The sequence below is a fragment of the Pinus tabuliformis genome, chromosome 1_2 (genome assembly GCF_031772625.1).
Source record: "Pinus tabuliformis cultivar Carrire ecotype Pingquan chromosome 1_2, CPIR1, whole genome shotgun sequence".
Taxonomy (NCBI): Eukaryota; Viridiplantae; Streptophyta; class Pinopsida; order Pinales; family Pinaceae; genus Pinus; species Pinus tabuliformis.
In genome coordinates, this window is record NC_142298.1 from 1,073,923,637 (window position 1) to 1,073,946,116 (window position 22,480).

Sequence of the window (22,480 nt, forward strand, 5' to 3'; positions counted from 1 at the left end):
GCTAGTTTGATTTTGATAAGCTAGTTTAAAAATAAAATCCAGTTGCTTCATTGCTTGACATTTTTACCAAATCCTTCTTTCACCGAATCAACAGGTTAACATCATCAATACCACCTAAGACGACTTGCTTAATGATGCAAGTTATTTTTGAATATATATACATCATCTTTAAGCAATTTTTATTGCTTTCGATTGAATGCATAGTCTAGTCTCCAAATGTTTCTGGTGTGATATCATTTGATAGAGAGGTGGAGAAAAGTGATTAGAGTGACAGGGGATATGTTTTGGAGAGAGTTTGTACAATTTTTATTGCTTTCGATTAAATGCATAGTCTGGTCTCCAAATGTTTTTGGTGTGATATCATTTACTAGAGGTGGAGAAAAGTGATTAGAGTGACAGGTGACATGTTTTGGAGAGAGTTTGTAGAGTTAAAAAGGTTGAGTTCTAGTTAAAGAGAAGTAAAGTTGTAACTATAGTTATCTCATTCTCATTTGAATTCATATTCTGATTGAACAAAAAAATTGAAATTATTCATCTTAAAAAATTGATATATTATATGAAGTAAAATGAGTGTAAAATTGATATATTATATGAAGTAAAATTATTCCTATCAAATCCAAAATTATTTAACAATAACTATCCCATCTAAATTTAAATTTATTTAACAATAAATATATCTGCAGATTCTCCTTTGCAACCCAAATTAATCACTATTCCTATATTCCTATCAATAGCAGAATTAACTCAGTTACTATCCAATCAAAATTTATTTAACCATTCTTATTCCATCTAAATTTATTTAACTATCAAAATACTTGCAAATCATTCTTCACAGTGAACCACAGAAATAAACCTCTCTAATTGAATTCCACTATCACTTATTCTCTGTTTTGGGGTGAACCCTAATCGCTATATTTGAACAAAGTAATTGTTATCCTCCAAAAGAATTACTAAGGGCACATCAGCTGATTCAAACCCTCGAACTGGTGTTTGAGAAGATTTACTAAGGCCACATCAGGTTGGAAGATTCGAAAGCTGATGCAAACCCTCGAACTGACCGTGCTCGAGACTTGCTATGTCCTGGTAATTCCAATCTATGGACGATCGAATTTCCGGTAGAGCTGAATATCGACATATTTAATCTGCAATCAACTACCACGATAAACCCACTGTTGTTCACGGTCACCATAGGAAATGACGGAAAGTATTCTTTTGACAAACCACTGACGCGAAACTCACACCATATTTCATATTCTCCCGCTTCATTCAACTTCCACATGCGAATAAAACCAGCAACCCGTCTATCCACTAGCATGAAATGCCCATCATATTCAGCAAGATCTTCTGGATAAATCCACCCGTGCCATCTGTGGGGCACTGGGAATTCTCTCCAGATTCCGTCAGCAATATTAAAGCCTGCAATGAAGATAAGGGTATCCAGCGTGACAACCCTCCAGTAAAATTTTCCTTGACAAAAAATACCCTTACCAAAAGGACAGAGATGATCTGGGACCATGGTGGAATGTTGAGTCCACGCGTTGGATTCTGAATCATAAATACACATCTCCATCATTCTTCTATTAACACCTTGCAATTGGTGGTTTAACCAAGAAAAACCTAGAAGGACAGTGCAACGCCTTGTGGAAGAGTCGAAAACCATTCCATTGAAGTGGTTGAAGTGGTCGAAGTGGCAGGCAGGTATAGGAGGACGAGGTAGGTGTCTCCAATTGGTGGTACCAGGAATTCCTATGGAAAGAGCCCACGGATCCCCTCGTTCTTGACAACACACGATGCTCTTGCAACAATCCAAAACGATGCAATTGAGCAAAGGCACTTTGTAAATGTGTGAACCAGTACTGCATCCTTCTATAACCCAAAATTCTCCGTCATCTTTGGTATCCCAATGGATCTGAATCAGAAACCCCGGGGTGCAACAAAGCGACCATTTTGGAACAAGCCCTTCGAAGGCATCACGAGAAGACAGTAGATCTTTCCACTGTTTGCAGACAGCCCTCATTTTGCCCAGAACCCTAATGGGAAGCTTCGCTAAAATCATATGCAACAACACCTCTGGGAGCCTTTGCCAGATTTCTGCTTCCATGGCTAAAATATTTCTTTCTCCAGCGAAAAAAATCTCAGACCCTTCACAGCTCTCCGCGAAAAAAAAATATCGCAGGCCCTCCACAGCTCTCCGCGAAAAAAAAATATCGCAGGCCCTCCACAGCTCTCCTCAGTGCGCTCCACTTTTAGGATCCAGCCCTCCCGCACGAGTTATATAAAACCATACAAGTCCACAAAACGATCCCCTGATATAACGGTCCGCCCGCTCTTTACGGCATAAATTATAAAAAGTAATCTAGCTTTATTTGTTTGATGAAATAATCTTTGAAGTGTGAGCTGGATTTCTGGTCTTTTACCATTGTTGATAATATATATATTGAAAGTAATTTTCAAATCGATAATCGGATTGGTTTTTTATTAATTTTACACCGATTCCAATTGTTATTATTATTATAATATGAGATAAACGTATGCTAGCACTTTGACACCAATTTTAAGTGTTTTTATTATAATTTTAGGTAAGATGCCCATGTCCATGCCCCTAAGTAATATAGGGGAATTTGAATATGTCATTTTGTATTCATATTCCTTTTAATTTTTTTAAAAGGTTATTAAGTGAGTTTTTCAAAAGGTAATTTGTTTTTAAAGTTAATAGTTTTTTAAATTAGTTATTAATATATTAGTGTAGTTATATAAATTAAAGGTAAGGTAGTTTTTAATAAGTTTTAATTAAAATTTAGTAGATATTTTTTAAAAATTGAGTTTAAGATGTTTAATTTACAAAATAGTGGTTTTTCAAGGTGTTGAATTTAATTAAGCATTCAAAAATGTATATTAAAAGCCAAAAAATCACAATCTTGCTTGAAATTGTATTGCTCAATTCCCTTGAAAAGGACTATTTTGTCTATAACTTAGACTATGCCTAAATTAAATAGTTGGTTTTTAACTATGGAGATTCACCCTCCACTTTACTATGAAATTTGTTAACTTATAAATAGATTTTCTTACAATACCATGCACCAATACCATAACTTATCAACGCTACATGTCCATAAAACCATAGCTCATTTTACAATCAAAATATTCTATATAAATTTTATTTTAATTTAATTTTACAACCTTTTTTATTTATGTATTCAAACTTATGCGATCCAAAAATTTCTCTTATGTGATTTCTACAGAAAGACTTTGCTTAACCTTTTTATAATTACATTGAAACGCAAAATAAAATACTATTTTTGAGCTAAATCTCAACCATTTATCCGAGTAAAATATTTCTATGGAATGTCCATAGAACTTAAATCCGTACCATCTATCTATTAATTATTTATAATTAAATTAAAATTGAATAATCAATATTCCAAAATAGACACGCTTAGATATATAATTATTTTATTGAATACCAAGTCTCTTCCAAATAAATCACGTCAATTTTTTAGGATAACGGTTTAGAACCATTTAAAATAAAACTAATAATTTAAAATTAATATCTAAAATTATAATTAATAATAAAATCAATCTAGATCCATCTTAACTCACGAGAGATTAAATCCCTTGAGATGTAGACATCTTCTAGAGTGAAAAAAGATTTGATCCCTCAATAACACATACCCAAAAACCATAACTCATTTCAAAAAAAAATTTAATAGATATATTTTTTTATTTAATTTTATAACATTTTTAAATTAAAACTTAACAGTTACAATAAACATACAATATAACAAGATTCTTACCTATGGATATTTACCCCCATTTCACCATATATATTATTAACTTGTAAATAAGATTTGTCAAGATACCATGGGTCAATACCATGGCTTATCAATATTACTTGCTTAAAAACCATAACTATTTCAAAATCAAAATTCATAAATATTTATTTTATACCATTTTTAAAAAATAAATCTAAAAGTAAAAAAGTTTTTGGGAGATGTTGTAGTGGTGTAAATGTTTACATGTTGGCTCGATTAAAAAAAATAAAAAGTTAAAAGTAATTTCTTGGATAAAAATAAATAAATAATAATGGTAATTATCAAGAAAACATACATTTTGACCTGGTCAAATTACTTAAAATTAAAAACAAATAAAATAAAATAAAGGTATAAAATATAAAATTGATAATTAGAATTATAAGCCTGAGGGCCGACATATTGGCATTGCTAACGCATTTGTGTGGTTAATTCAATCCTTGTCTAACTTGTGTGTCATGGTTGGGGGCAATGCAATTCCACCTAGAGGTTATAGTAGTAGTTAATGGGTATCAACATGTGACACACCTAGAGGTTTATAGTAGTAGTTGGTGGTAGTAGTTGATGGTATCACACACCTGGAGGTTATAATAGTAGTTGATGAGTATCAACCCGTGACACACTAGTACTAAAACTATCATGTTATAGATTCCAACGACATTTATAAAAAATATATTTACAATAATTAAATTATAATTATAATTAATTATAATAAATAATAAAACCAACTTGAATCCATCTTAATTCCAACTACCAACTACCTAAGAGGGACCAAATATTTTGAGATGCAAATCTCTTTTAGAGTGAAAGGACATTTGATCCCTCTTAGCACTTGATAGATATAGAGTTAAGATGGATCTAAGATGATATAAAAGTATTTAATGCTTTTCATGACAAATTTCTGATTATAGAAAAAACCTAACCATTCACCATTCAAAAGAAGATTATAAAACCATCTTTAAGGTGAAATATTAGTTAAATCATCACTAAAAGCTACGAGAATATCAATTCCATGACCTATGAAAACAATAAGTAATAAGTAATTAATTTCCTAACTGCCTTCATACCTCTCGAGGATATTTTTGAGAGTTTAATTGGATTCCACGCATGTTTCCTTGTAAACATGAGAAAATGTACATTAAAAAAATAAAGCTCAAAGGTTTGTTCTTGGAGACTTTAATTGGAATCCAAGCACTTTTCCTTGTAAACATGAGAAAATGTACATTGAGAAAGTACAACTCGAAGGTTTGTTCTTATATCATAGAATAGTGGCTCGGGAATGGAGTTCCTTAACATATATTCACCTTTTAATCATTTCAAAATTTCATTACTTAAATATAAAGTGAAGCATATAAAAATAATATTAAGGATGGAGGGAGAAGTCAAAGTGGAAAATGGTAAGATGAAGATAGGTACAAAATTTAAAAGAAGAGAAAGTGAGCGACAATAAGATTATGAAAGGGATATGTGTAAAAAAAAAATGGTGGTGCGTTTGTAATATAGATAAATAGGGATATGTGTAAAAAAAAATGGTGGTGGGTTTGTAATATAGATAAATAAAGGGGAAGGAGAGATGATAGCTTATATATAAAGTATTAAGAATGAGTTTATGAGGAATTTAATGGAGAAATTGGATGACAATTTTTAGGTCTAGAAAAGAACTATGTGGAATTATTAGGTTTAAAGAGTACATTTCGTCAAGACATAAAATTACAAGGGAAAAAGGTAAAATATTTAAAAATTTGGGTAGAAGAGGAAGATTAAAATATATATGAAGAATAAGTAAGTGAAGAAATGGAAAAGGAAAAAGTAGGAACATGAGTGAGTGGTGCTACTAAACAAGAAAAAGAAACCCCAAAAAAGTGAAGAAAGTTGAGGAGGATACCACAAAGGAGTTTAAAAAGGAAGATAAATGGGAAACATTTAGAAACATGATGCAAAAACCAGGTTTTCTTCCTCTTTTGTCCAATTTCCCTTCAAAATGCAATTTTGGCTCTCCACTTGATGTTTTTCACAATGAAATGAGTAGCTAGCATGAATTTTCTTTATATATGATGCATTTTAATTTTTCTTCATTGCAAACCTATTTTTATAAAGTCTTAGTCACTTTTTCTCAAAAACTTTGTTTTTCATTTGAAGTTTGACTTTTTCTTGGCACTTTGATGAACTAATGTCTTGGTGCTTTTGTTTTTGCAGTGGCAGGAGTTGGTAAGGTGACCAGGAAAAACAACTGAGCTTATTACATTTAGAAACACTTAAATTACATGAAATTTCTACAAAAAATGGAAAAACTATGTTTTCACCTCAAAACAGAGTTTTGAGGTAAAACGATTTATTGAGCATATCATAAGTAAATTTATGATTTTATGACCTTTTTTATCCTCCCCATGTGACTGCTGACCTTTTTATTGAATTTTGGATGACCATGATGACAAACCCTAAGACCCACTGAAAGTAAACCCTAAAGCTAAATGAAATGAACTGAAATGACTATAAATGACTGAAAAGAGGTTTTGAGAAAGTTAGCAGGTATATGACATGAGGGAAACTGAAATGAAACCACTACCATCAATTGATCCATGACCTAATCGAACGCAATTGATCAAATGAGACAGCAAAAGAGCAATTTGATCACTGATGGAAGTGTGAAGACACCGACACTAACATACCATATGTACATATGGAGGAGATTCAACATGAAGTAATTTCCCAGGTGGACATTGTATCATCCAGAAAGCTGCTAAAGCATGATCTAGTGGCAGAAAGCAATAGGACATTCAAGGTTGATCCAATGTGCAAAGGTGCAATTGAGGAAGAGAAACAAATGAAACAAAGGGAGGAGGAGGAGAAAAGGTTAGAAAAGGAGAAGAAACAAGAAAAATAACACAAAATAGAGGAAGAACACTCACAAAAAGAAGAATACGAAAATAGAGTCAATATGACTTGAGAAGAGCAGAGGAGCTACAAAGAAAATAATAAGAGGAATTCTTACAGTAGCAGAAAACAAAGGAAGAAAGGAAAATAATAGAAGAAGGGGAATAATAGAAGAGGTTCCAAGAAGAGGAAATGAAGAATAAAAAAGAGGAAGAAGCGTCACAAAAAGTGGAGGAAGAAAGGATGACCCATGAAATGGAAGCAGAGCCAGAGGACGAGGATGAGATTGAACCAATTGCAGATGAACCCATCACTTAGCCATAACCTCCTCTCACTAGTGACCACCTCCTATCTAGAAAAATGGGAATTGTTCCTCCACCTAATGATAGGGTTATGGATGTATCTAGATTTACCTTTGACCGACTAAAGAAGAGGATTATAAAAGAAAGGTGGAGGTACTTTACCAATGATCCTCGCCATCTAGTCTCCATAGACACAAAGAAAGTGATAACATCTAATACTAGGAAGAATCCCTAAGAAATTATTGTAGTGAGAGTTTGCAATTTGAAAAGATCTATTTGTTGCAAAATAATAGGTTGATCACCTTTCCAAAAAGAATCATCATTTGACTTCTACCAATATTAACATAAAAGAGCTACGGTTAGCCATATTTGAATAATTGAAGCCAATGGGAGACACCATGAAGCAACTATACAATAAGATGACTCTCTTGCATGAAGTGATGACACCCCTGGTAAAAATCCAAAATAAATCTCAAGAGATCCTAAAGTTTCTCAAGATTACAAAAAAATCTATAGATTTGATGCAAAATTGGGACACCAATAATCTTAATGTTCTTGATTGGTTGATCAAGAAATACATATTTTCATCTAAAGTGATGTTGTCGAGAAGTGGTGTTTCCGTTGTGACAATGACCCTCAAATTTGTTTTGCCTAACTCAATTTTGGATCCTACGTAAATTTTCGTTCCAAGTAAATATTTGATAACCTCCTTTTAGCATCACCCTTACATGTTGAGATGATAATACATCCAAAGGAAGTCCACTCAAGACAAGCCAACCTTACTTCGAAAAAAAGCTATTCTACCTTTGCTTAATCATGGAAGATGTTGACTGTGATGAGGCACTGGGCAAGGATTTTGAGAGAAAGAAACTAAGAATTGCATGGTTGAGGAATATAGGTTGTTGGATTAATTGGCCCTAACCCAAGCTCAAAGTTAATAGCGACAACCAATAAAACCCTAAATTGTTGGCCCTTTGGGCAACAACCCATGTAGCACCGGCTGCAGTCTCACCCAAAGTAGTATTGGGGGATGACAGAACCAGGTTTCTGCATCTAGAGGTCTGTATGATGGGTTCCTGCTGATTCTAGGGCTTATCCCTGTCTTTGTGAGCCCCAACCTTTCTGGAATAGATAATTACAATAATTCTCATACACAACAATTATACCTTCATGAAGGTCATCAAACAGTCATAACATGTATAAATTGTATTGATCTACTACTTTTGCTCATTAGATAAAAATTTCTTCATATAATTCCAAATACATAGAGTAAACATGGAAATTGAAAAAGTAAATACACATACACGATACACATATTATGGATCAAAACTGTCTTTATTAGATGTATTCTTTCAAAGTACAAACTCTTCTACTCTCCACACTCAACTGTAGGGACCCACGCACTCAGCTTGTGGACATACCAAGCTCTTCACACACTCAACTCGAGGAGCCTTCCCCTTTTTCTGAGTACAGGAAGCAAACTTTCCTTCCTTAGCTTACTTGCCCAAAAAATCATATTGTAATCTTAGTTTATTTTCTAGACTCACTATGACTCTTCTATTTATATCCTTTGCTTTTACAATACCATGGTTTGCAGACCATAGGCATGTCTCAAAACTTTTTATCTCCTAATAACCTAAGGGACTAAATCCCCTTTGACTCTTATTATTTTCATGCTTTGCTTCCACAAATCATGGAGACTTTACATATATAGAAAAAGTAAATATCAAAATTTGACCCTAGGGACCCTAACGCAACAGGCCCCCAACACAATTTCATGACTCATCCTCGAGTCACTTGGATGGCACTTCAATCTCCACTTGGAGTTCGCAGAACTCCAACTTCAAAACCTGTAGATCAGTTATTCCCTCCGTAGCATCCTGCTACACTTCTTCAACCAATTTCTCTGTAGTTGGGCCTTCCACTACGCGACCCATGGTCCTGTGAGTTTGTTGCATGCCCTTAAGTTATCTTTGGATTAATAGAGTTAGTTATCTGGCCTCCTCTGTCCAAGGATGATTTCATGCGGTGATAATTTCCAATTTGCAGCAAAACTCATCAATTTCATTCTCAAGTTGTTTTCCTTCCTGCAATCTTGTGAACCTCTACACTGGCGCCAATGTTCACGCATTTTATCAAATCTCATTGAGCTTCCTCTATTTTTCTATAATGTTCACGCCAATATTTTTCAGATTCAGGTCCTCCTGCAGTGATGTCCATAAATCCATGGAATGCTCAAATATCTTGGTGAACCCTTAACTACTTCTTTTAATGTGGTCATTCCCTCCTTGATAGTAGCTCCACGCTACTCTCAAACCTCTGGGGGAGTCGTAGGCTAAAAATTCAATTGCAGCTCTCATATATGTAGTTGTAGTTCAAACTAGACTAAGCTAATTTCATCCTTGGACACTTTTACTACCGCTGCCAGCTTTTGGATCTTCTTCGTGAAAGTTGATTCAATTGAAATGTTAAGTTCTACCCGCTCATTACAAGCCTATGTAATTGTTGCTTCTAATTACTGGTTGTGCATAACTATTTATTTTTTCTCCTTTAGTGCCTGCGGCTTTTCTTCAAATATCTATTGGTTGTTTGCTTTTACTTCACTAATAACTAGCAACACACGCTTCTCCATAACTCGTAGCTCATCACATACACCTTGGTGAAGCTCATGCATGGTTTGGATAGGGAGTGTCACGAGGTTTAGGCACAAATTCTTGATTTGCAATAGCTGGGTGTTGGCCTCTTCTGTTTCGATGCACAAGGCTCCATCAGGTAACCAAATGACATGGAGATACAAGGTTTTGTCCGTGTCAAAAACTGTTGCACTCTCTTGATGCAATCTTGCTTTTATCCCACTCACTTGACCTACGATCACTTGTAACCTTCCTATCTGGATCTACAGATCATACAAATCTTGCTGAACATCTCCCAACGTCTGCTATTATTGGTATTCAAAATGACTCCGTATGTCATACGTGGTATCCTAGACCATATCGCCAATCTCATCCAAGTCCCCCTCAGTAAGGACTAATGGGGTGACATGGGCAGACCTGTCAAACTTTTGTATCTTTCGTGACCCCGTGGACTTCTTCTTCATTTGTTTCCTTACCACAAAGGTGGTTTCCAACTCCGTATCCCCTCCCTCATCTGTCCCTTATTGTTACAATGTGTGTTGTGTATCAGACTCCTCAACGTTGATGGTGGCCTGCAACATTGTTGTTTCCTGGTTTGCTCGCTCTTTGTCAACTGCTTCCTTTCCTCTCTAGCAGTAGCCTCTTTCTGTAGCACAATTTTCTCTCAGGCAGAAGCCTTCTATGCTTACTTGTTTTTTCATGATGTTGTTGTCTATGTGGTAGTATCCTTCATAACATTACTTGCTCATGTAGAAAAAAACTAGATTATATCGGCAAAGTGATCGTCTGCGACACAAATAACAAATAGTTGTGCATCAAGTAACCCCTCTTCCAAAATTGTAGGCTCATCACCAGTCTCAATCCAAGATAAGTGATCAGGACCATCATTCAAACATCTAGTCTTCACAATCATCTCAAAATCATATACCTGGAATAAAACCAACCATCCACAAATCTCCCCCCACTAACAGAGGCTTATTGATTAAGTACTTTAGAGCCGAATGGTTTGTATACATTTTGAAGTGTGCGCCTAACAGATAGTGTTGAAATTTGTGTAGCGCATACACCATTGTTAGTCCTTTGCACTCTGTAGTCGAGTAGTTTTTCTTCACCCAGTTGGGTCAGCACCCCACCTAGCGCAATACAAGATGCATCCAAATTAACATGAAACTCCTTTTTCCAGTCCGGGAACCCCAAAATGGGTGTGGTGACCATTTTATCCTTCAAAATGTCTAAACTTCTCTAACAATCATCATCCCAACAAAATGTTGCTTCCTTCTTCAACGGTCTCTCCATTGGCGCAGTTATTTGCGTGTATGCCTTAATACACTTTCTATAATATCATGTATGGCCCAATGTTACACCTCCAAATTAACAATGAAAACTATATTTGTAGGGTCTACCATCAAAGATTTCTTTCAAACTACATGACCCAGCAATATTACATAGGGTACACAAAATATACACTTTTTTAGATTAAGGGAAATCTCATGTCTTTGACAGGTATCCAAAAAAGAGTGAAAACTAGAAAAATGTTGCTTTACCAATCCAAATATGGTCCAATCATCAAATTAAACTTCTAAGAACTTATGGATAAATTCCTTCAATGTTGCAATTACAACACTTGAAAAGATCAAAGGTACATTATTTAGTCCAATTGACATTACTGTGTATTGAAAACAACCTCATTCTGTCGTGAAGGTGGTCTTGCTTTGATCCTTTGGTGTGATTTTGATCTGATGGTATCCCGAGAACCCATCAGTGAATGAGTAGGCTTCCTGTCCTCCAACATTCTCAAACACTTAATCTATAAATGGCGTTGGAAATGGATAATGGAAGCACGCATCATTTAACTTCCTCAGACCTATGCATATCTATATTTCATCCCACTACTTCTTTTCTTGGACTACCATGCGACTCACCCAGTCTCATTCCTCCACGTGTTCAATGATCCCAACCTCCAAAATTTTATCCAACTCCTTACGCACCTTTTCCTTATATTTGGGATTTAATCGGTAGGGTCATTGTTTTACAGGATTTGTGTCTAACTTCAAAGTAATATTCATAATGCCTGAATCCACTACTAACCCTTTCAGATCCGAGAACTTAGTGGGAAACAAATATTGGTACTCACGCAATATTTCCATGACCTTATCAACTATATCCTCATCCCAATAGTCACCTATCTCACCAAAGTTCAGTTGCACATCTGATCTAATATTTACCTGTTTAGTCATTAAAGGCTCTGATATATCGACGATTGCTTATTTGGTTCCCTCAACCTCTTGTTGTCCTTCAAACTCAGGAATATTGATATTTCTAGGTGATTTATCTCGAGTAAATCAACAGAAATATGAGAATGAGGGATATTCTAATTCAAGAATTATTTCATCCAATCCTTGTTCCAGAGTAGCAGATCATTTACATGATTTCACTACCCAAGAGAGTATTCCAATCTATGATTCATATCATGAACAAACCTTCACGCCTGTTCCCAATCATAATTTGTTTTCTAATTCACAAGATGGAATTTGAAATTACTCGAATCCCATAATTCTGGCCAATCCTTGTGAAAGAGAAAATATTTCAAAACAATCCCAGTTGTGCTATAACACTAGTTGTACAGATAGTCATTGCATTCTTTTTCGCTTGCACTCATTTTGTATAAAATCAGATTTTGCTTTAAATTTTAATTTTTAGACTCTTGATAGATTACTATGGCATACTAAACACCTTATCGGCAAACATTTAAGTAATATTTTACCATTTTGGAAAATTGAATTGTGTCAAGGAAATGTAGAACTTTTTCAAGTCCAATCAATATCAACTTTTCTTAAAAAACTTCTATCTTATCCAACACATCATCAACAAAAGAAGGTATTTTTGGAGAATTGCTGACAATTTAGGTTAATTGATAATTGTCTTTTGAGAAATTTCCATCCATTCTTCATTGATTCATTCAGAGAGATATATTTGGAAACTTTCCTTTCATTAGAAAATGTCGAAGGCCTAATTTTCACACATAATAGAACACGGTCTCTTAAAACCAAAAACTCATATTCACAACCTAGCTTGTCATCTTTCCTATTGCACGATTACCAATCCATAATGGAAACTCATCCTGATTTTTATGATCCAATAGGCATCCAATTGGAAAGAAGATTTCATAAGAAAAAGATTTCAGGCAGAATTTTGACCACAATTACACTTTCTAATTCCACATTCAACTGTTTCAGTCCAGGAGAAAAATTATTCTTAATACTGATCTTTGAAAGGTATACACATGTAGGAATAAAAATGGAAAGATGGCTACACTGGAAATATCGTTATACCTAGTCGATGTTCTGCGTATAGTTAAAATAGGAGTAGAATTAATTTAACTAGGTTGTTAGGTGGATAGCTTATTTTCAACAGTCGGCAGGCAAAATAAGAGAAGTAATTATCCCTATCATGTACATAATCCAAGGGAATAGTTACCTCTCATTTCCTTAAATATGTTTTTTTTTCCTAATAAAATCTGCTATCGTTAACAACATTTGACATTTACTAAAAGACGCCAACTCTCTTTCAGATTTTGAACTTTTCGCTTGTATAAATAGCAAATCTTTTGGACAACTGATATTTATTATTGATAGATATAGTTAAAGACTCTAGCCTGGATATAATACTAGTTTCAGCTTCATAAAGTTTGACGAAAGCAACCTTTAGTGAAGAAATTGTTTTATCTCAGTACAATGGAAGGTATCAATAACAAAATAAAGATTCTCTGTAGAACAGCTGTTTCCAAAAACTCTTTTATTGTCATCCAGAGCTATCTTAAGGAAACAATGACTTCCTCCTTGCTAAGGAAGATCGCAGCTTTTAGAGGGATAATCCAAGGATACACTATATCTTGAAGAATGAGAGGTCTCATCACGAGCCGGCTTATCATGATCACAGATATTATAACTTACTGACTTTGCCAACACTGTCCACCACAACAGGGCAATGACTCAAGATTGTTGCAATCAAAAGACAAGGGGTCTCATCACGAGCCAGCTTGTTCAGCAAAGTTATGAATCGAGTGAGTGACTGTGTCATAATTTGGCTACCAAACCAAGACATTGTTCTTTAAGAATAAAAAAGAAAATCAAAGCAATAAGTGTGGATATGGATTTTTCTTTGAAAGTTGTAGGTCACCTTAAGTAGGATCCAGGATCATTGCTGGGTAACAGGTAACCCTGTCGAGGCTATAAACGCCTGCTGGCAGTAGAGGCTCTACCTATGACAAATGAGTATATTTAAAACTGGTATACAGAGGAGACTTTGTTTTATCTTTACAAAACAAAGTAATGGTTGATATAAATACAAGGACTAGCCTGAGGAAGCTAACAGTCGAAGCAGAGGAAGCTTGAAACAAAATATCATTGACAGTTTAGAGTATAATGTGCTTTATCATTCCATAATAAAGTTTAATTTTCTAAAAAATTTCCTGTTTTTGAAGTTTGAAAAATTCAATATAAAAAACAGAGATAACTGGTTCTCCCAAGTGAATCGCTAATTGTTGTGACCAGCAACAACCCCCCCCTTTTCATTTAAGTGTTATAAAAAATACTAAATGTAAGGGGACCCTTATTTAAAATTTAGGAAAAGCAAGAGTAAGACTTAAGTTTCTTTTCCGCAAAATAAAGTTAGCATCGTAAGCTTAGGAAAACTCCTTCGAATACTTAAAACCTAAGTTTATGATAAGGAAGAAATCTTTAAAAACGCATCATAAAATGGTAGTATAACGCCACCATTCAAGTACAATCCCGGCATGTGCGAGATTGTGGTATTAAAAAACTATCACGTCACAATAAGTAAAACCTATAAGAAAAACTTCAAAATTTACCGATTTGCGATGATGTCGATCGCAAGATCGCATATTGCTTCTAATAGGTTAACGAAATTCGCCATACATAAACTTCTGCGATCTGCGATATTGTGATATCGCGATATAGCGATGGTTGCGATGTTAAGCCAGACCGATGCTGCAATGTTATATTTGTGCAATCTGCGATGTTGCGATCTGCAATGTTGCGATCTGCAATGTTGCGATCTGCGACGTTGCGATGTTGCGAAGCAAATCGCAAAATCGCTCCATCGCAGACCGTTTGGGCACAATATTCAAGAAAAGCTACTTGCCATAAGTTGACATATAATTACGCGCTTTAAATGCTAATACAGGAGTTAGTTGCCAGTTATTAATAAAATAACGACACGTGCTTTTCAAAGAATCACTTCATGTAAGGTGGTGTATTTGGTATGTCTGCGGCATTTAAAACTCTCCCATCACCCATCCGAGTCATTCATTTCCATTTCACTTGTGAATTGCAGGAACGGAGAATGAATGACAATTCAACGAAATACGCAGGCTAAAATGGGGAAGAAAAACAAAGCCCAGAGCTCCGAAGAAAAGGAAATGTCACCTTTGTATATAGATACGGCTTGTAATAGAGACGCGGGAATAGCTACGTGGGAAGGCATGTACAAACTGCTCGAAGAAGAGAATCCCAGAGTAATGAAAGTTACTGTTGTCGCGGGCTCAGAGAGTTCTTCGGAAGCATCCCTAGAAGAGCTAGCATGCTCATTCCTACACCGGATAGCAGCGAGGCCCAAAATTCTCCCATACACAGACATGATCAAGTGGATACTTGATAGCGCAGAAATGAAAAATAGACAGTTCAAGATTCATGGTCAAGGGCTCATCGGGTCATTTGCTGAGCAGGATTTAAAGCTTATGTATCATCTGCCTGAGCCACAGGCAACTTATAACACGCAATTCATAGAAAAATTTGTGGCGGAGAACCCGAACCTGTCGGAAACCACCAAAGATTGGTCCAGAAAAGATGAACCGCTCAAGAAAGATAAGCACGGTATGTATAGTATTGGTTCCCTTACCTCCCCATATTGCTTTGCTGCTGCCATGCTCTGTAGATTATTTGGAATGCCAGATATCAACAAATTTTCATCTGACTGGTTACCATTACTAGATGCTGCCACAAATGCCACTATTGTAGATTGGGCCAAGATTTTATCTGATAACCTAATCACGGCTATTGTCAGTTACCGGTCCAAAAGATCCACGACTGAAAGGATTTATCCTCCTTTTTACCTAGCCACATATGTTATGGATTCAATATGTTATGTCTCTAAGTTCCCTATTATGGGTTGGAAGTGGACAACTCAAGACCCCTTAACCATCCATGTCTATCATAAGATATTGTGGGACTCTCAGTTCACTCCATATTTCTACCAGATTTGTCACAGACTTATGCTGCCCTTGTCTAGAATGTTGTATGATAAAGAACCCCCGAGGTGCTCACCTGAAGCACAGATAGATATCCTCCCCATCGCAAGATGGTTCGGAGAAGAATTGTTCACTTATGTTAGAGTATTTGGAAGTACTGCACCCCCTCATGCTCTACCCTTGTATATCCCTGATAAACTCCTAGCTCGAGAAATTGCATATCAAACTTGTTCAGAAGGCGGCCTAACTAAAGACTTAAAGGACAAAAGGAAGGATATATGGCCACAATTTCCTGTGGCTTGTGGGGACTTTTCGCTGTTTGATGTAGGTCACTCGTTCACTGAAGTACAAAATATGTCGTGTTTACAATTATTTAAATTCCCAGGAAGACCATTTGACCCAAATGAGGTTGCCCAGAATTTCACAACTACAGTTAAGATAAAAGTGTTCTTTGGGAAAAAGGATTTATTTGATGATATATTCCAAAATAAACTCTCACTTCAAGAGATTTTGCGTGAAGCGCAATTGCAATTGTCTCCAGAAGACTTTCAAAAGTTCATGGTATACAGAGAAAGAAGACTAGCCAGTGTTCCTCTAGAAAAGTTGTGACTATCTGCAAGAGAGCCAACTACAAGCATTAGTCTCAGTGGGAGTTCAAGCTCAGTTAATGGATCTTCCACAATAGCAGGTTATTACCTCCCCGCAAAGAGATCCTCCCCCTCTCATCATTGAAGTACCACCCGTCACGAAAGAATTAGATAAGGAATGGGAAACCTTCAACGAACTGATCAATCTTGAAGGACAAGCCCCAAAAACACCTGTGAGCAATACACAGGTAGCACAGTAAGTAGTCACAACCTTAGCTAGCGATGTCTCAGAAACAGAACATATTCCTATTGCTCCATCTTCTGAGCTTCTACTTAATATAGAAGAAATTCCCCCTCTGGACATATTTTATAGTCCCCAACATAAAGCAGTAGTAAGAAGGCAGAGAAAGAAAAGGAAATTAGAAAATACACTCTCTCAAGATGCTGAGAAATTAGATGTCTTATGGAAAGATCCCACCAGTAATTCGACTGAAAATCTCACCAAACTATCTCAGATCATAGGAGCGTATGCCTCTGCGACTATTGACAAAGCATCATAAGTACAACAATTGTTGAAACAGCGAGAAGATCAAATACAGATACTGCAACTACAATTGCAACAAGCCAATGCTAATAATGAGGCACACAAACAGCTTGAAAAGTTGCAGGAAGACTTCCAGAAAATGCAGATAGGTTATCAGAGAAGTTTGGATGAGAAGGGAAAACAGTTACAGGATTTACAAGAGATGCACAGAGACGACCCTAAGCTTACAGAGATTATTTCAGAATCTATTTCCTTGAATGAACAACTACTGCAGCAGCAAGAAGTGTTGGGCCAAAAGATATCACAGTGGAATTATTATTGCGAAATGAGTGATAAGATCACTAATCAAGTGGTCGACTTACGAAGTGACTCTGATCTGATTGAAAAATGGGTGACTGAGTACTTGGCTTGGCAGGATGAAGATGAGGGAAAAAGAGCAGGTGCACCAAGGATAAATTAGAACCATAAAGAGTTGCTCTTTAACAAGTGGGACGATCAAATCAGGGAGGCAGAGCAAGCGGCAGAAACAACAGCCACGACAACAAGCATTCTTATTGACTGTGTAAATGAGAATTTGCACAGAGCAAATTTGATCGCAGAAACCACCCCGGGATATTTACCAAACAAACTACAACTAGAGGTGGAATGGAAACAGAGAGCGCAAGAAAAGGGAAAGAGAATCCAAGCGCCAAACAGGTGAAATTGGGAATGTCACTAGGCATACTTGGTGAAACCGCATAGTTAGTGGATGACTATGAAGTGTATCATAAATGCGGCTGAAAAGGTGTTACCAGCTCTCATCGATTCCGTTTTCTCAACTCAGCTCAAAGCAAAAGTCAGCCAACTGACTCTCCTTAAACCAATGCTGAATACATGCTGTTTTAAAGACCAGATACAAAAGTAGTTTAGTTCTGAATTTAATTTTCACTTTAAATTTTGCTTAGGAAAAGGGCGGTCATTTTAAAATCGCATCCTGAATTTTTGTAAATAAACTATTATTAGATTTAGGAATTAGTATTTTAACCCCTCTCATGCATTTAGAGGGGGGTCCAGAAATTTATCAAAAACTTGTCCTCAGAACATGCACTTTTGCACCCTCAGAGGAGGTTTTGGTGAATGAATGGATCAAGATTTGTTGATGTTTGCATTTGATATCTGCTACTGATGTTGCACTTCTGTACTCTTAGTAGATGTTAGAGCAAGGAGAGATAAATCATTGTTGCTTGAAGCTTATGGGTAGGACCAGTCATAAATGGTACTTTTATCTCTTCACCATTTCTGCTTATATGTTAAAGCAATATACAATTTTTAGTTGTTTATATGTTATTGCATGAATGCTTGAGTTATCATTTGGCACTTTTGTACGGTGGTAGCTATTTATTTATATTTAATGTATGATTAACTTATTATGCGATATGTTGGTCACAACTATTTCGTCTAACTTTTTAGGTGAAGTGGTTCATCTTAATTGATTTCCTTTCTTATAATTGCTGAATGAACTTATTACCAGTTGTTATTTGAAATCTCTTTAGATCGCATAATAGAAGAATTACATCCTGGGTTAGCATAGATTAGATGTGTTGTTTATTAGATTAAAATATCATAGAATTAGATTAAAGTTTGAATTAGAATAGCTTAGATAGGAACTTTTTTAGCAACATCCAATTCTACACACACACACCCATAGATTGGGAAAATGGTCCCATTATCCCCAGTCGGATCCGCTATACCAAACGCATAAGGAGCTGTCAACCAAGGTCCGAACCAAGTGGGTATCCCCCTTGTTGTCGACTCGATTTTCGGGGCTTCAACAGAACCAAATCCACTAAACAAGGGATTTTTGTGGGGATAGATTCCTCCTTTAATGGGGAATTATTCCTAATCTTTTTTTTATAAGTACCAAGTCGAACTTGCCTTTAGGGGTAGATTTTTCTTAGTCTTCTTGTGGAGAGAACTCATATTTTTGCGGCTCCATTGGTTTTTTCTTGTAAGGATGTAATTATATTGATGAAAATAATGATGATTGGTGTCATGTTCAGCTTCTAAATATTTTTCTCCTCCATAGGAATCTGAGTTTCCTTGGGCTTGGCCATCCTAGGAGTCTCAGATCCCTTTTGTATCATTTGATTTTCTTATTGTCACTTCTTATTCACATGCATATCTTGTTCTTGTTTCTTTCTATTTCTACATTTAGCATTGATGATTTATTGTTGTAGGATTGGGTTAAATGGTTGATGTAAGTTATTTTGTAGGATCACAAGAATAATTTCATACTTGGAAAATATTTGGAATGTCATAGTAATCATTGAGCTACTTGGATTAGTTTTCTTATTCCTAAATATAGATTTCTAGAACTCCTTTCTAGCAAAGAATGGTAAAATTCTGCTATTTTTTAGAACATGATAACAAGCCTCAATAAAGTTGATTCCACTTGCATTAGATCACCAAAAAATTCTATTTTATAACAAAATTTACCCCATTTCATTTGCACTTGATTAGGTTAGGCATTTGATAGATTTACTAGCTCACTAGTTCTCGAATTTCTGGATTTTAGACTAGTAATTTTCTGTTGTTTAATAAATCTTTTCCCATGTATAGATGAATTTTTGGATAGATGTAGACAATAATGTGTGTTGTTGCAGGAGCTTCCACATTTCAGGGATACCTCATCTCGTTCGCCTCATCCAAGACTCATCCACCAATGTCACTAAAATCCACTAAAATCTCAATCCAAATTATTGTTTTATAAGCAAATATTGTCATTTCCATTGAGCAAATCCACCCATCTTGGAGCCCTTGCTTGAGTTCTGGGTAGTGTCCACCACGTCCATGCCTTATTCTTCCATTATCCACCTTTCCCAAGCTTCATTCCACCTTCTAGACCACTTCCTAATCTTTCGGCCTATTATTGTAATAAAACAAGGGATCCTGTAGGAGAACTAGTACATCTTGTAGACATCCAATAGGAAATCCTGTAGCAGCCTATTTTGAGCCCAAACTGAGAAAAACCATCATTGAAGCTGGGATTAAGCCTCTACTTTTCCTCCAAGCCATCAAAACCATTGTACCCCTCTTCCTCCACACTTTTCTCCCCTACCAAAGAAAAAGGAAAGATTAGAATTTGCATTTATAAAATGAGAAGATAAAGAAAAATAGTTATTTTATTTCTTAATTAGCATATGCATGTAGTAGTTAATAATCCCTAGATCAGAGTCCATGCTCAGTTAGTTTAAATCATCACATGTGATAAATAGGGTTAAGTTAGGTTTCTTTTACATTTAGTTCATGATCTTTATGCAATTAGAATATGTTTCTTTCCTTGTACTCTATTTCTTGTAATAGGTTAGGGTTTCCATTTCAAGAAGTTCATTTCCTGCAATTAGTTTAGGGTTTGGTTTCAGTACATGCACTCCATTACATCATAACAGCAAAGGAAGGACAAATTGTATGATGCACATATAGTGCCGATACCTGTTAAGTTTTTACGAACCCCGGGTCGATAATTAAAGATGGTAGCCTTTGGAGTTGCATCATTCTTGTTGCAATACCGAGGCTCATCACGTTTTGGTGCCATTGTCGGGGATGTGTCAAAGTATGCATTGTGTTATTCCCTAGTTGATTCATTTCTTTTTACTTTTTGAAAAAAAAACAAAAAACATTTGCATTAGGCATATATTTCATTTAAAAAATAGAAAAGTGCATTGAATTAGTGTTTCCATTCAATCATAAAAACAAAAAAATTCTCCAACGCCAACCACCCCCCCATTTGATCACGTGGTGTAGTAAGAGCCATATCAGCATCCACTTTTGGAAGTAGAATAAGAAGAGATGGCAAAGAATGTAGAAGAAATGGATGGAGATGATGACAATGAGGAATATCCTCTCATATTTTTGATTCAAGATACTGATGGTAGTGTGCACATGAAGAAGATCCATCTATCTTTTCTTTCAAAATTTCATGGTCTAAGGTCAGAGGATTCAGAAGCCTTTCTCTTTGAATTTGAAATTGTTTGTAAATCTTATGGTTACTTTTTAAAAACTCAAAAACTAATATTGTTTTCGGCAACATTGAAGGATAGAGCTCTTAAATGGCTCATGATTTTAGGGATTAATCAATAAAATCATGGAATGATATGCAAAATACATTTCTAGAAAAATATAAAGATCGTGATCTTAAAGAAGAAATCTTTATAATGAATCAAAGAGAAGATGAGAGTCTATAGGATCTAATAGAGAGGTTCATGTATAATGTTAAGAGGGAAAAACTACATCATTTAGGATCTGACACACTAAACACCCTCTTACTTAGAACAATTAGGGATGAGTGGATTCATCTCCTTGATCTCATGAGTGGAGGTGATGTATACCAACTATCATTTCAAGAAAATTTTTGAAACATGCAAACACATATCAAGAGGAAGGGCAAGAGTAAGTAAATCAACATCAAGATCGGTAAGTCAAGCTAAACTTGGAAATTTTCTTGATAAATTTAAAACATAAATTCTTAGAAATCTAAGTGAATAAGTAGAAATGTTAAGAATTCAAAATGAGAAAAAGAAGATTTTGATATTTGTATCATCCATGCAAAATCACATGATGTTAAATATTGCCCCACATTACCAAGGTCGAAGGAAGTTTACCAAGAGGACAATGGAGCAAGTCAATTTCCAATGTATCTATGTTATGTAGGTCCAAGAGGACCATGGTAGCCTATTCAACCTAGTATGATGAAATAACCTAATTTACAATTTCAAGCTTATGCACATTCATCTCAAAGTAATTGGAACACACCCTTTCCTTGGAAACATTGGACATCTGAACCCCAAAACCAATATTGGCAGCAAAGTTGGCAAGTGGGAGCCGTCCACAATATCATCAATATTTTCATCAATATCCTCCATACCCAACTCCATGTTATTCCTACCATTCACCTCCTCCACAACTACAACCCCAACCACATCCATCTCAAATATCCACTCCCACTCAACTACCTGTACCACCATTTCCAAACCCACACAATGAAGTAGCTCAGCCCACTCATAATGCTAAGGTACAACACTTCCAAATATCTCCTTTCGATCTCAATGGTATTCATCTCAGCTCAGGAATAATATTCAGAAAAAGAGATTCTCTTGATGCCATTGAAGGACAACATGCAAAAAAAAAAGATCCAAAAGAGAATATAAAAGAATCATGGGTTGCACTCGATGAAGAGCAGATAGCAAAATCAGAGATTGAGAAAGCTCCCTCATGGTTACCATCGAATCCTCCATGTGTTCAAGAGCGTGATCAACAAAAAGAGGAAGATTTGAAGGTCATGGAATAAGAAGACATCTAAGATGAGCCGAATTGGCAAGTGGACCATGGGCCTCACAACTATATTGAAATATGGTTCCAGACAATCATTAAGTTGCAGCAACACTCTCTTCTTCAACTGTGCTTGATCCTTTCAAAGTTAAATCA

The 22,480-nt window shown here is 35.7% G+C and overlaps 1 protein-coding gene across 1 annotated transcript; it reads right to left on the bottom strand.

Moving 5' to 3' along the window:
* Positions 1 to 1,003: 1,003 nt before the first annotated feature.
* LOC149209846 (F-box protein At5g49610-like) lies at positions 1,004 to 2,101 on the bottom strand. The gene has a single exon (XM_089398765.1). The coding sequence runs from the start codon at positions 2,099 to 2,101 to the stop codon at positions 1,004 to 1,006; it is 1,098 nt and encodes a 365-aa protein (XP_089254891.1).
* Positions 2,102 to 22,480: the final 20,379 nt, after the last annotated feature.